The 12778-nt window shown below is 54.0% G+C and overlaps 1 protein-coding gene across 1 annotated transcript in view; it reads left to right on the top strand.

The window, feature by feature from the left end:
• The first annotated feature begins 2097 nt into the window (after window positions 1-2097).
• MYBPC3 (myosin binding protein C3) overlaps window positions 2098-12778 on the top strand; it is a 365826-nt gene continuing 355145 nt past the window's right edge. Inside the window, exon 1 of the mRNA XM_078684451.1 lies at window positions 2098-2375. Within this exon, the coding sequence (XP_078540577.1) occupies window positions 2351-2375 (25 nt within the window). The 5' untranslated portion in view covers window positions 2098-2350. The remainder of the gene's footprint in view (window positions 2376-12778) is intronic.

Below are 12778 nucleotides of genomic sequence, written 5' to 3' on the forward strand. Positions count from 1 at the left end.
AAGCTTGAAGGATATTCTTTTGTTAACAGGTGGTCAGTTAAGGTCTCTTCGGTGGCCAGTGATGTGGTTGACTCATGGGATGTTAAGGATGAGTCTAACGGAGGCATTCTAGAAGGTCTGTAGTTTTTGGGAGTTTCTGGGTAATGCAGGCGTAGAGTGCATTGCCGTAGTCGAGTCTGCTGATGACGAGCACATGGGTGACCATTTTCCTGGACTCAGTGGCACTGGAATCAAGCTATCCTGGCTGAAGAGGGGTGAAACCCCGAAACCAGTCCTAGGATGCATGTTTCCAGTCCAGGGAGGACCTGGCTTGGCAGTTCGGGCTGGACTGTGCCCATGAGGCACAGGGTCAGACTGATTTACATATGGCTGGGTTCAAACTGGAATAGCATGGTGAGCAAAAAAATGATGGATTTAGGCCCAGATCCTTGTACTGCGGTGAATGAATGACGTTGTTCTGCATTCTGCCCATCAACAGTTCTTTTTGAAGATGCGAGGGGGGCAGGGATCCGAGGGGGCTCCGGAGTGGATGCTTTTCATGATCCTGAAGGTGTCGCCAGAGGTGAGGGTATTCTAGTTGTTTACGGTCTGATGGGTACTGGAGCCACGGGATGCAGTGGTTGCGGGTGGATCGGGTTAGTCTTGCGTTTTAAAGCTGTCGTCGATCTCCTTGATCTTGCTGTGGAAGGAGGTGGCGAGGTTGTCACAGAGGTCTTGAGACAGAGGGATGTCTGATGTCTTTGTGCTGAGTTTAGCGGCGCAGAGTTCTATGCTGTTGTGTGTGTTGGGATTGATATGTTCTTCGGTGGATGCTTGCTTTGTTGTTATGATGAGGCGGTGGTTTGCAGCGGCAGTGGATTTAAAGGCTGTGCGGTCTACCGTGATCTTGCTGCTCCTCCATCTTTTCTCGAGCCGTCTGCAGGTGCGCCTGGACTCTTGGAGGGTGGGCAAGAAGCAGCTGGCTTTCTTGAGGGCTGCTTGCCTGAGGGTATCCTGAGGGGGCAGCAGTGGGGCTGCGTACTGCGGTGTTGGTGTCATGGGTGTCTGTGGTGGGGTCTCGCTGAGGGAGGGGGTGAGCTTTTCTTCTGTGGCTTTGTTTCAGCTTCTGCGAGGATTGCGGAGCGCGTGGTGGCGTACGGTGGGTTTGGTGAAGGAGATGTGGACGCAGTGGTGGTCGGTCCAGTGTGGCTCGGAGGTGTGCCTGGCAGAGATGTTGTTGCTTGCAGAGAAGATGGAGTCAGGGGTGTCTCCTGCTGAGTGGGTTGGCGCTGTGTCCAGTTATTTGAGTCCGATGGTGGCGAGGTTCTCCAGAAGGGATGGTGTGTTGTGGTCCTGGGTGTTTGTGGGTACACACTAGCACACACTGGCTGTGGATGGGTACAAAGTGGCACACACTGATTGTGGGTGGACACCCACTTGCATGCACGTCAACAATGAGTGGGCATACACGGGCTCAGACTGGATGTCGTTTGCACACAGTACTTGGGCAAAAACTGCCAATCCCTGCCCTGGACGGGCACACTTTGGGGTGCACTGGCGGGTGGGGTCACCCCTTGGCTTTGAGAATGAACACAGCTAGTGAAGAAAGACACTGGCACACTCGAGCACACACTGGCACACCCCTGCTGGGCAGGAGCCCACTCTGGCTGTGCCATAACACACGTGGGTTGTGTAGGGGCCGGTACACAGTGCCACGCAGTGGCTGCCAGTTTGACACTAGTCTGCCTTCTTGCACCATGGAGAGTGTGTAGCCATGCCTGGGGGGGGGAGGGCGGGGGCAGGGCGGATGTGCAATCTCTGTACTACTCTCTGTGTAGGCGCACACAGCTGTGCTATAGTTTGCACACACAGACACACAGCGTCTGTGCAGTTTGGCACCAGTCTGCCTTCTTGCACCTTGCCTCGGGTGCAGCCAGACCTGGGGGCGTGGAGGGGGGGGGCTCTCTGTCCTGCTCTCTGCTATATTTATCCCCGTTGATAACGCCTGTCAAGTGCCCCCTGCTGCTGATAAGGTGGCGGTGCTGACAGGCAGCTCAGGGGAGGGGCTGCCCGTCCCTCGGTCTGTCTGTCTGTCCTTAAGGGGTCATCAGTCCCCTGGAGCTCATTCTGGGCTGCTGTGTGGAGGGTGCCAGGGGTGCTGCTGTGCTGCGCGTGCCCAGGGGTGCTGCTGTGCTGCCCGTGCCCAGGGGTGCTGCCCGTGCCCAGGGGTGCTGCTCGTGCCCTCCAGAGGTGCCCAGGGGTGCTGCTGTGCTGCCCGTGCCCAGGGGTGCTGCTCGTGCCCTCCAGAGGTGCCCAGGGGTGCTGCTCGTGCCCTCCAGAGGTGCCCGTCTCCCTCTGACCCACGGCCAGGATGCCGGAGCCTGCAAAGAAAGCAGGTAGGGGCGATGCCAGCGGGTAGAACAACGAGAGAGGGCAGAGGAAGGGTGCCGGGCTGTGGAGAGGGGGCATGGGGTAAGAGGTGCATGGGGCACAGGGGAGGGGCCAGGGGGCAGGTGCCGTGGGCATACCGAGAGGGGGCAGCGTGATTATTAGAGGGGTATGGAGCTGTGGAGAGACATGGGCTGAGGCTGGGGGCACGTGTCTTGTCTCGGGGGGGGGGGGGGGGGGGGGAGGGGGTGAAGGTCTTCAGAGGGGGCATTGGGGTAAAGTGAGTGGCACGGATAGGGAAATAGGGATAGAGGGCAAAGGAATGCTGGAGGGTCATGGCCGAGGGTGGGGGGGGGGGGGCTGTAGTTAGCAGATAAGAAATGGGACCACGTGCAGGGCGCAAGGAGAAGGAGGAATATAGAAATGCCATATATTGATGTATTCGTCATATATAGGGAGAGGATGTGGTCTAACGGCTAGAGTGCCGACCTTGGAGCTGGGAAATCAGGGTTCGAGCCTCGGGGGCGACTCCACACCCTGTGATCCTGGGCAAATCACTTCATCTCCCCGCGCCGAGCAAACGTGAATATGTCCTTGTGTAACACAACTGGTGCTCGTGTAAAGCGCCTCGATACCTTCGGGTCGAGTTCGCGCTGCATACAACTGCAATAAACAAAAATAATAGCGCTGAATCTGACCCAGAGAGGGTCAGTGAGCTTTATCCAAACAAACAAAACACATAGGGGCAGATTTATGTCTGACTTGCGCCACGTTTGTGCTGCCGTTGCGTCACAGAAGTGACGCAGCGGCGGCGTAAACCCTGCACCACGTTGGAACATACTTACATTGTGAACATCTATGGAGATGCGTCACTGTGTAAGGCCCTGCGCCAAATGAATCCTGCGTCAGGTTTCATGTGGGCGTTTCGACGCGGGGCGGGGCGTTCCGTCGCAAGAACGCCCCTGAAAAGGAGTAAGGAGAGGGGTACGAGGGTTAGAACAGAGCACGGGGTAAGAAGAGGGGGTAAGAGGGTTAGAACAGAGCATGGGGTAAGGAGAGGTGTACAAGGGTTAGAACAGAGCACGGGGTAAGAATAGGTGTACGAGGGTTAGAACAGAGCACGGGGTAAGAAGAGGGGGTAAGAGGGTTAGAACAGAGCACGGGGTAAGGAGAGGGGTACGAGGGTTAGAACAGAGCATGGGGTAAGAAGAGGGGGTAAGAGGGTTAGAACAGAGCACGGGGTAAGGAGAGGGGTACGAGGGTTAGAACAGAGCACGGGGTAAGAAGAGGGGGTACGAGGGTTAGAACAGAGCACGGGGTAAGGAGAGGGGGTACGAGGGTTAGAAGAGAGCACGGGGTAAGAAGAAGGGGTGCGAGGGTTAGAACAGAGCACCGGGTAAGAAGAGGGGGTGCGAGGGTTAGAACAGAGCACGGGGTAAGAAGAAGGGGTGCGAGGGTTAGAACAGAGCACCGGGTAAGAAGAGGGGGTGCGAGGGTTAGAACAGAGCACGGGGTAAGAAGAAGGGGTGCGAGGGTTAGAACAGAGCACGGGGTAAGAAGAAGGGGTGCGAGGGTTAGAACAGAGCACGGGGTAAGAAGAAGGGGTGCGAGGGTTAGGACAGAGCACGGGGTTAAGAGAGGAGGTACGAGGGTTAGAACAGGAGAGGAGAGGGGGTACGAGGGTTAGAACAGAGCACGGGGTAAGGAGAGGTGTACAAGGGTTAGAACAGAGCACGGGGTAAGAATAGGTGTACGAGGGTTAGAACAGAGCACGGGGAAGGAGAGGGGTACGAGGGTTAAAACTGAGCACGGGGTAAAGAGAGGGGTACGAGAGTTAGAAGAGAGCACAGGGTAAGGAGAGGGGGTACGAGGGTTAGAACAGAGCACGGGGTAAGGAGAGGGGGTACGAGGGTTAGAACAGAGCACGGGACAAGGAGAGGGGTACGAGGGTTAGAAGAGAGCACGGGGTAAGGAGAGGGGGTACAAGGGTTAGAAGAGAGCACAGGGTAAGGAGAGGGGGTACGAGGGTTAGAACAGAGCACGGGGTAAGGAGAGGGGGTACGAGGGTTAGAACAGAGCACGGGACAAGGAGAGGGGTACGAGGGTTAGAAGAGAGCACAGGGTAAGGAGAGGGGTACGAGGGTTAGAAGAGAGCACAGGGTAAGGAGAGGGGGTACGAGGGTTAGAACAGAGCACGGGGTAAGGAGAGGGGGTACGAGGGTTAGAACAGAGCACGGGACAAGGAGAGGGGTACGAGGGTTAGAAGAGAGCACAGGGTAAGGAGAGGGGGTACGAAGGGTTAGAACAGAGCACGGGGTAAGGAGAAGGGGTACGAGGGTTAGAAGAGAGCACGGGGTAAGGAGAGGGGGTACGAGGGTTAGAACAGAGCACAGGGTAAGGAGAGGGGGTACGAGGGTTAGAAGAGATCACGGGGTAAGAAGAGGGGCTCTGAGGGTTAGAACAGAGCACAGGGTAAGGAGAGGGGGTACGAGGGTTAGAAGAGAGCACGGGGTAAGGAGAGGGGTACGAGGATTAGAACAGAGCACAGGGTAAGGAGAGGGGGTACGAGGGTTAGAAGAGAGCACGGGGTAAGGAGAGGGGTACGAGGATTAGAACAGAGCACAGGGTAAGGAGAGGGGGTACGAGGGTTAGAAGAGAGCACGGGGTAAGGAGAGGGGTACGAGGATTAGAACAGAGCACAGGGTAAGGAGAGGGGGTACGAGGGTTAGAATAGAGCACGGGGTAAGGAGAGGGGTACGAGGGTTAGAAGAGAGCACAGGGTAAGGAGAGGGGGTACGAAGGGTTAGAACAGAGCACGGGGTAAGGAGAGGGGTACAAGGGTTAGAAGAGAGCACAGGGTAAGGAGAGGGGGTACGAGGGTTAGAAGAGAGCACGGGGTAAGAAGAGGGGCTCTGAGGGTTAGAACAGAGCACAGGGTAAGGAGAGGGGGTACGAGGGTTAGAAGAGAGCACGGGGTAAGGAGAGGGGTACGAGGATTAGAACAGAGCACGGGGTAAGGAGAGGGGGTACAAGGGTTAGAACGGAGCACGGGGTAAGGAGAGGGGTACGAGGGTTAGAAGAGAGCACAGGGTAAGGAGAGGGGGTACGAGGGTTAGAAGAGAGCACGGGGTAAGAAGAGGGGCTCTGAGGGTTAGAACATAGCACGGGGTAAGGAGAGGGGGTACGAGGGTTAGAAGAGAGCACGGGGTAAGGAGAGGGGGTACAAGGGTTAGAACAGAGCACGGGGTAAGGAGAGGGGTACGAGGGTTAGCAGAGAGCACAGGGTAAGGAGAGGGGGTACGAGGGTTAGAACAGAGCACGGGGTAAGGAGAGGTGGTATGAGGGTTAGAACAGAGCACAGGGTAAGGAGAGGGGTACGAGGATTAGAACAGAGCACGGGGTAAGGAGAGGGGGTACAAGGGTTAGAACAGAGCACGGGGTAAGGAGAGGGGGTACGAGGGTTAGAACAGATCACGGGGTAAGGAGAGGGGGTACGAGGCTTAGAAAAGAGCACGGGGTAAGGAGAGGGGGTTCGAGTGTTAGAACAGAGCACGGGGTAAGAAGAGGAGTATGAGGGTTAGAAGAGAGCACGGGGTAAGGAGAGGGGGTTCGAGTGTTAGAACAGAGCACGGGGTAAGAAGAGGGGTATGAGGCTTAGAAAAGAGAACGGGGTAAGGAGAGGGGGTTCGAGTGTTGGAACAGAGCACGGGGTAAGAAGAGGGGTATGAGGGTTAGAAGAGAGCACGGGGTAAGAAGAGGGGCTCTGAGGGTTAGAACTGGAGAGGAGGTAAGGAGAGGGGGTGCAAGTGTTAGAACAGAGCACAGGGTAAGGAGAGGGGAGGAGGGTTAGAATAAAGCACAGGGTAAGGAGAGGGGTACGAGGGTTAGAAGAGAGCACAGGGTAAGGAGAGGGGGTGCAAGTGTTGGAACAGAGCACGGGGTAAGGAGAGGGGTACGAGGGTTAGAAAAGAGCACAGGGTAAGGAGAGGGTAGGAGGGTTAGAACAGAACACAGGGTAAGGAGAGGGGTATGAGGGTTAAAACAGAGCACGGGGTAAGGAGAGGGGTAAGAGCGTTAGAACAGAGCAAGGGGTAAGGAGAGGGTAGGAGGGTTAGAACAGAGCACAGGGTAAGGAGAGGGGGTACGAGGGTTAGAACTGGAGAGGAGGTAAGGAGAGGGGGTGCGAGTGTTAGAACAGAGCACAGGGTATGCAGAGGGGTATGAGGGTTAGAACAGGAGAGGAGGTAAGGAGAGGAGCATGAGGGTTAGAACAGAGCATGGGGTAAGAAGAGGAGTACAAGGGTTAGAACAGAGCACGGGGTAAGGAGAGGTTGTATGAGGGTTAGAACAGAGCATGGGGTAAGGAGAGGGGGTACAAGGGTTAGAACAGAGCACGGGGTAAAGAGAGGGGTACGAGAGTTAGAACTGAGCACGGGGTAAGGATAGGGGGTATGAGGGTTAGAACAAAGCACGGGGTAAGGAGAGGTTGTATGAGGGTTAGAACAGAGCATGGGGTAAGGAGAGGGGGTACGAGGGTTAGAAGAGAGCACGGCTAAGGAAAGGGGCATGAGGGTTAGAACAGAGTCGTGGTAAGGAGAGGGATACGAACAGGGCATGGGGTAAGGAGAGAGGTACGAGGGTTAGAACAGAGCACGGGGTAAGAAGAGCGGGTACAAGGGTTAGAACAGAGCACGGGGTAAGAAGAGGGGGTAAGAGGGTTAGAACAAAGCACAGGGTAAGGAGAGGTGATACGAGAGTTAGAACAGAGCACGGGGTAAGGAGAGGGTGTATGAGGGTTAGAACAGAGCATGCGGTAAGGAGAGGGGGTACGAGGGTTAGAACAGAGCACGGGGTAAGGAGAGGGGTACGAGGGTTAGAAGAGAGCACGGGTAAGGAAAGGGGCATGAGGGTTAGAACAGAGTCATGGTAAGAAGAGTGGGTACGAGGGTTAGAACAGAGCACGGGGTAAGAAGAGTGGGTACGAGGGTTAGAACAGAGCACCGGGTAAGAAGAGGGGGTAAGAGGGTTAGAACAAAGCACGGGGTAAGGAGAGGGGGTACGAGGGTTAGAACAGAGCACGGGGTAAGGAGAGGGGTATGAGGGTTAGAAGAGAGCACGGGTAAGGAAAGGGGCATGAGGGTTAGAACAGAGTCGTGGTAAGAAGAGTGGGTACGAGGGTTAGAACAGAGCACCGGGTAAGAAGAGGGGGTAAGAGGGTTAGAACAGAGCACGGGGTAAAGAGAGGGGTACGAGAGTTAGAACAGAGCACGGGGTAAGGAGAGGGGTACGAGGGTTAGAACAGAGTCGTGGTAAGAAGAGTGGGTACGAGGGTTAGAACAGAGCACGGGGTAAGAAGATTGGGTACGAGGGTTAGAACAGAGCACCGGGTAAGAAGAGGGGGTAAGAGGGTTAGAACAAAGCACGGGGTAAGGAGAGGTGGTATGAGGGTTAGAACAGAGCACGGGGTAAAGAGAGGGGTACGAGAGTTAGAACTGAGCACGGGGTAAGAAGAGGGGGTACGAGGGTTGGAACAGAGCACGGGGTAAGGAGAGGGAGTGTGAGGGTTCGAAGAGGGGACGAGGTAAGGAGAAAGGTTGAAGTGTGTAATGAGGGGGATCAGGTGAGGAGGGGGGGTCATTGGTGTAAGGAGGGAGGTAGAGTATGAAGAGGGGTTGAAGTTTGAAAAGCAAAAACTGAGACACCTCATTGGAAGAAACAACTTATGGAAAACCAATTTTAAGGGAAGACAATTTGAAGGAAAAATCCAAAATAGCATTAAAAAGTAGGTTTTTCATTTCAGGAATGGGTAATGTGTAGTGGCGTTAAGGGGGTTTTAGGTGTCAGAAATGGGTGTTCAGCAAAATAAAGGGTTTTAAGGGTCCAAGAATGGCCGGAGTTTAGGGCTGGGGGCGGGTTTTAAGGTTCAGTTATATGGAGAGATTAGGGATGGAGAAGAGTTTTTAGGGTTCAGGATTGGGTGGGGTTTAGGGTGGTGAGGGGGTTTGAGATTCAGAGAAGGGTGGAGTTTAGATGTAGAAAGGGTTTCATAAGGTTCAGGGGTGAGTAGAATTTCGGGTGGTGGATCGGATGGCTTTAGAGGTCTTGGATGGGTGGTGTTTAAGGGTGGGGAGGGTTTTTTAGGGTTCAGGGATGGGTGGAGTTTGGGTGTGGTGAGGGTTTTTAAGGGGTGCTGGATGTAGTTGAGAGGTCAGGGATGGATGTAGTTGAGAGGTCAGGGATGGATGTAGTGGAGAGGTCAGGGATGGATGTAGTTGAGAGGTCAGGGATGGATGTAGTTGAGAGGTCAGGGATGGATGTAGTGGAGAGGTCAGGGATGGATGTAGTTGAGAGGTCAGGGATGGATGTAGTGGAGAGGTCAGGGATGGATGTAGTGGAGAGGTCAGGGATGGATGTAGTTGAGAGGTCAGGGATGGATGTAGTGGAGAGGTCAGGGATGGATGTCGTTGAGAGGTCAGGGATGGATGTAGTGGAGAGGTCAGGGATGGATGTAGTGGAGAGGTCAGGGATGGATGTAGTGTAGAGGTCACGGATGGATGTAGTTGAGAGGTCAGGGATGGATGTCGTTGAGAGGTCAGGGATGGATGTAGTTGAGAGGTCAGGGATGGATGTAGTGGAGAGGTCAGGGATGGATGTAGTTGAGAGGTCAGGGATGGATGTAGTTGAGAGGTCAGGGATGGATGTAGTGGAGAGGTCAGGGATGGATGTATTTGAGAGGTCAGGGATGGATGTAGTGGAGAGGTCAGGGATGGATGTAGTTGAGAGGTCAGGGATGGATGTAGTTGAGAGGTCAGGGATGGATGTAGTTGAGAGGTCAGGGATGGATGTAGTTGAGAGGTCAAGGATGGATGTAGTTGAGAGGTCAGGGATGGATGTAGTGGAGAGGTCAGGGATGGATGTAGTTGAGAGGTCAGGGATGGATGTAGTTGAGAGGTCAGGGATGGATGTAGTGGAGAGGTCAGGGATGGATGTAGTGTAGAGGTCACGGATGGATGTAGTGGAGAGGTCAGGGATGGATGTAGTTGAGAGGTCAGGGATGGATGTCGTTGAGAGGTCAGGGATGGATGTAGTGGAGAGGTCAGGGATGGATGTAGTTGAGAGGTCAGGGATGGATGTAGTTGAGAGGTCAGGGATGGATGTAGTGGAGAGGTCAGGGATGGATGTAGTTGAGAGGTCAGGGATGGATGTAGTGTAGAGGTCAGGGATGGATGTAGTGGAGAGGTCAGGGATGGATGTAGTTGAGAGGTCAGGGATGGATGTAGTTGAGAGGTCAGGGATGGATGTAGTTGAGAGGTCAGGGATGGATGTAGTGGAGAGGTCAGGGATGGATGTAGTTGAGAGGTCAGGGATGGATGTCGTTGAGAGGTCAGGGATGGATGTAGTTGAGAGGTCAGGGATGGATGTAGTGGAGAGGTCAGGGATGGATGTAGTTGAGAGGTCAGGGATGGATTTAGTTGAGAGGTCAGGGATGGATGTAGTTGAGAGGTCAGGGATGGATGTAGTTGAGAGGTCAGGGATGGATGTAGTGGAGAGGTCAGGGATGGATGTAGTTGAGAGGTCAGGGATGGATGTAGTTGAGAGGTCAGGAGAGGTCAGGGATGGATGTAGTTGAGAGGTCAGGGATGGATGTAGTTGAGAGGTCAGGGATGGATGTAGTGGAGAGGTCAGGGATGGATGTAGTGTAGAGGTCACGGATGGATGTAGTTGAGAGGTCAGGGATGGATGTAGTTGAGAGGTCAGGGATGGATGTAGTGGAGAGGTCAGGGATGGATGTAGTTGAGAGGTCAGGGATGGATGTAGTGGAGAGGTCAGGGATGGATGTAGTGGAGAGGTCAGGGATGGATGCAGTGGAGAGGTCAGGGATGGATGTAGTGGAGAGGTCAGGGATGGATGTAGTGGAGAGGTCAGGGATGGATGTAGTTGAGAGGTCAGGGATGGATGTCGTTGAGAGGTCAGGGATGGATGTAGTTGAAAGGTCAGGGATGGATGTTGTTGAGAGGTCAGGGATGGATGTCGTTGAGAGGTCAGGGATGGATGTAGTTGAGAGGTCAGGGATGGATGTCGTTGAGAGGTCAGGGATGGATGTCGTTGAGAGGTCAGGGATGGATGTAGTTGAGAGGTCAGGGATGGATGTCGTTGAGAGGTCAGGGATGGATGTAGTGGAGAGGTCAGGGGTGGATGTTGTTGAGAGGTCAGGGATGGATGTAGTTGAGAGGTCAGGGATGGATGTCGTTGAGAGGTCAGGGATGGATGTCGTTGAGAGGTCAGGGATGGATGTAGTTGAGAGGTCAGGGATGGATGTAGTTGAGAGGTCACGGATGGATGTAGTTGAGAGGTCAGGGATGGATGTCGTTGAGAGGTCAGGGATGGATGTCGTTGAGAGGTCAGGGATGGATGTAGTTGAGAGGTCAGGGATGGATGTAGTTGAGAGGTCAGGGATGGATGTCGTTGAGAGGTCAGGGATGGATGTAGTGGAGAGGTCAGGGGTGGATGTAGTTGAGAGGTCAGGGATGGATGTAGTGGAGAGGTCAGGGATGGATGTAGTGGAGAGGTCAGGGATGGATGTAGTGTAGAGGTCACGGATGGATGTAGTGGAGAGGTCAGGGATGGATGTAGTTGAGAGGTCAGGGATGGATGTAGTGGAGAGGTCAGGGATGGATGTAGTTGAGAGGTCAGGGATGGATGTGGTGGGATGGATGTAGTTGAGAGGTCAGGGATGGGTGGTGTTTAAGGGTGGGGAGGGTTTTTTAGGGTTCAGGGATGGGTGGAGTTTGGGTGTGGTGAGGGGTTTTAAGGGGTGATGGATGTAGTTGAGAGGTCAGGGATGGATGTAGTGTAGTGGTCAGGGATGGATGTAGTGGAGAGGTCAGGGATGGATGTAGTTGAGAGGTCAGGGATGGATGTAGTGGGATGGATGTAGTTGAGGGGTCAGGGATGGATGTAGTGTAGAGGTCAGGGATGGATGTAGTTGAGAGGTCAGGGATGGATGTAGTGTAGAGGTCAGGGATGGATGTAGTTGAGAGGTCAGGGATGGATGTCGTTGAGAGGTCAGGGATGGGTGGTGTTTAAGGGTGGGGAGGGTTTTTTAGGGTTCAGGGATGGGTGGAGTTTGGGTGTGGTGAGGGGTTTTAAGGGGTGATGGATGTAGTTGAGAGGTCAGGGATGGATGTAGTGGAGAGGTCAGGGATGGATGTAGTTGAGAGGTCAGGGATGGATGTAGTTGAGAGGTCAGGGATGGATGTAGTGTAGAGGTCACGGATGGATGTAGTTGAGAGGTCAGGGATGGATGTAGTTGAGAGGTCAGGGATGGATGTAGTTGAGAGGTCAGGGATGGATGTAGTTGAGAGGTCAGGGATGGATGTAGTTGAGAGGTCAGGGATGGTTGTAGTTGAGAGGTCAGGGATGGATGTAGTTGAGAGGTCAGGGATGGATGTAGTTGAGAGGTCAGGGATGGATGTAGTGGAGAGGTCAGGGATGGATGTAGTTGAGAGGTCAGGGATGGATGTAGTGGAGAGGTCAGGGATGGATGTAGTTGAGAGGTCAGGGATGGATGTCGTTGAGAGGTCAGGGATGGGTGGTGTTTAAGGGTGGGGAGGGTTTTTTAGGGTTCAGGGATGGATGTAGTTGAGAGGTCAGGGATGGATGCAGTGGAGAGGTCAGGGATGGATGTAGTGGAGAGGTCAGGGATGGATGTAGTTGAGAGGTCAGGGATGGATGTAGTTGAGAGGTCAGGGATGGATGTAGTTGAGAGGTCAGGGATGGATGTAGTTGAGAGGTCAGGGATGGATGTAGTTGAGAGGTCAGGGATCGATGTAGTTGAGAGGTCAGGGATGGATGTCGTTGAGAGGTCAGGGATGGATGTAGTGGAGAGGTCAGGGATGGATGTAGTTGAGAGGTCAGGGATGGATGTAGTGGAGAGGTCAGGGATGGATGTAGTTGAGAGGTCAGGGATGGATGTAGTTGAGAGGTCAGGGATGGATGTAGTTGAGAGGTCAGGGATGGATGTAGTTGAGAGGTCAGGGATGGATGTAGTTGAGAGGTCAGGGATGGATGTAGTTGAGAGGTCAGGGATCGATGTAGTTGAGAGGTCAGGGATGGATGTCGTTGAGAGGTCAGGGATGGATGTAGTGGAGAGGTCAGGGATGGATGTAGTTGAGAGGTCAGGGATGGATGTAGTGGAGAGGTCAGGGATGGATGTAGTTGAGAGGTCAGGGATGGATGTAGTTGAGAGGTCAGGGATGGATGTAGTGGAGAGGTCAGGGATGTATGTAGTTGAGAGGTCAGGGATGGATGTAGTTGAGAGGTCAGGGATGGATGTAGTGGAGAGGTCAGGGATGGATGTAGTGGATAGGTCAGGGATGGATGTAGTTGAGAGGTCAGGGATGGGTGCAGT

This window comes from Lissotriton helveticus, chromosome 3_2 (assembly GCF_964261635.1).
Source record: "Lissotriton helveticus chromosome 3_2, aLisHel1.1, whole genome shotgun sequence".
Lineage (NCBI taxonomy): Eukaryota > Metazoa > Chordata > Amphibia > Caudata > Salamandridae > Lissotriton > Lissotriton helveticus.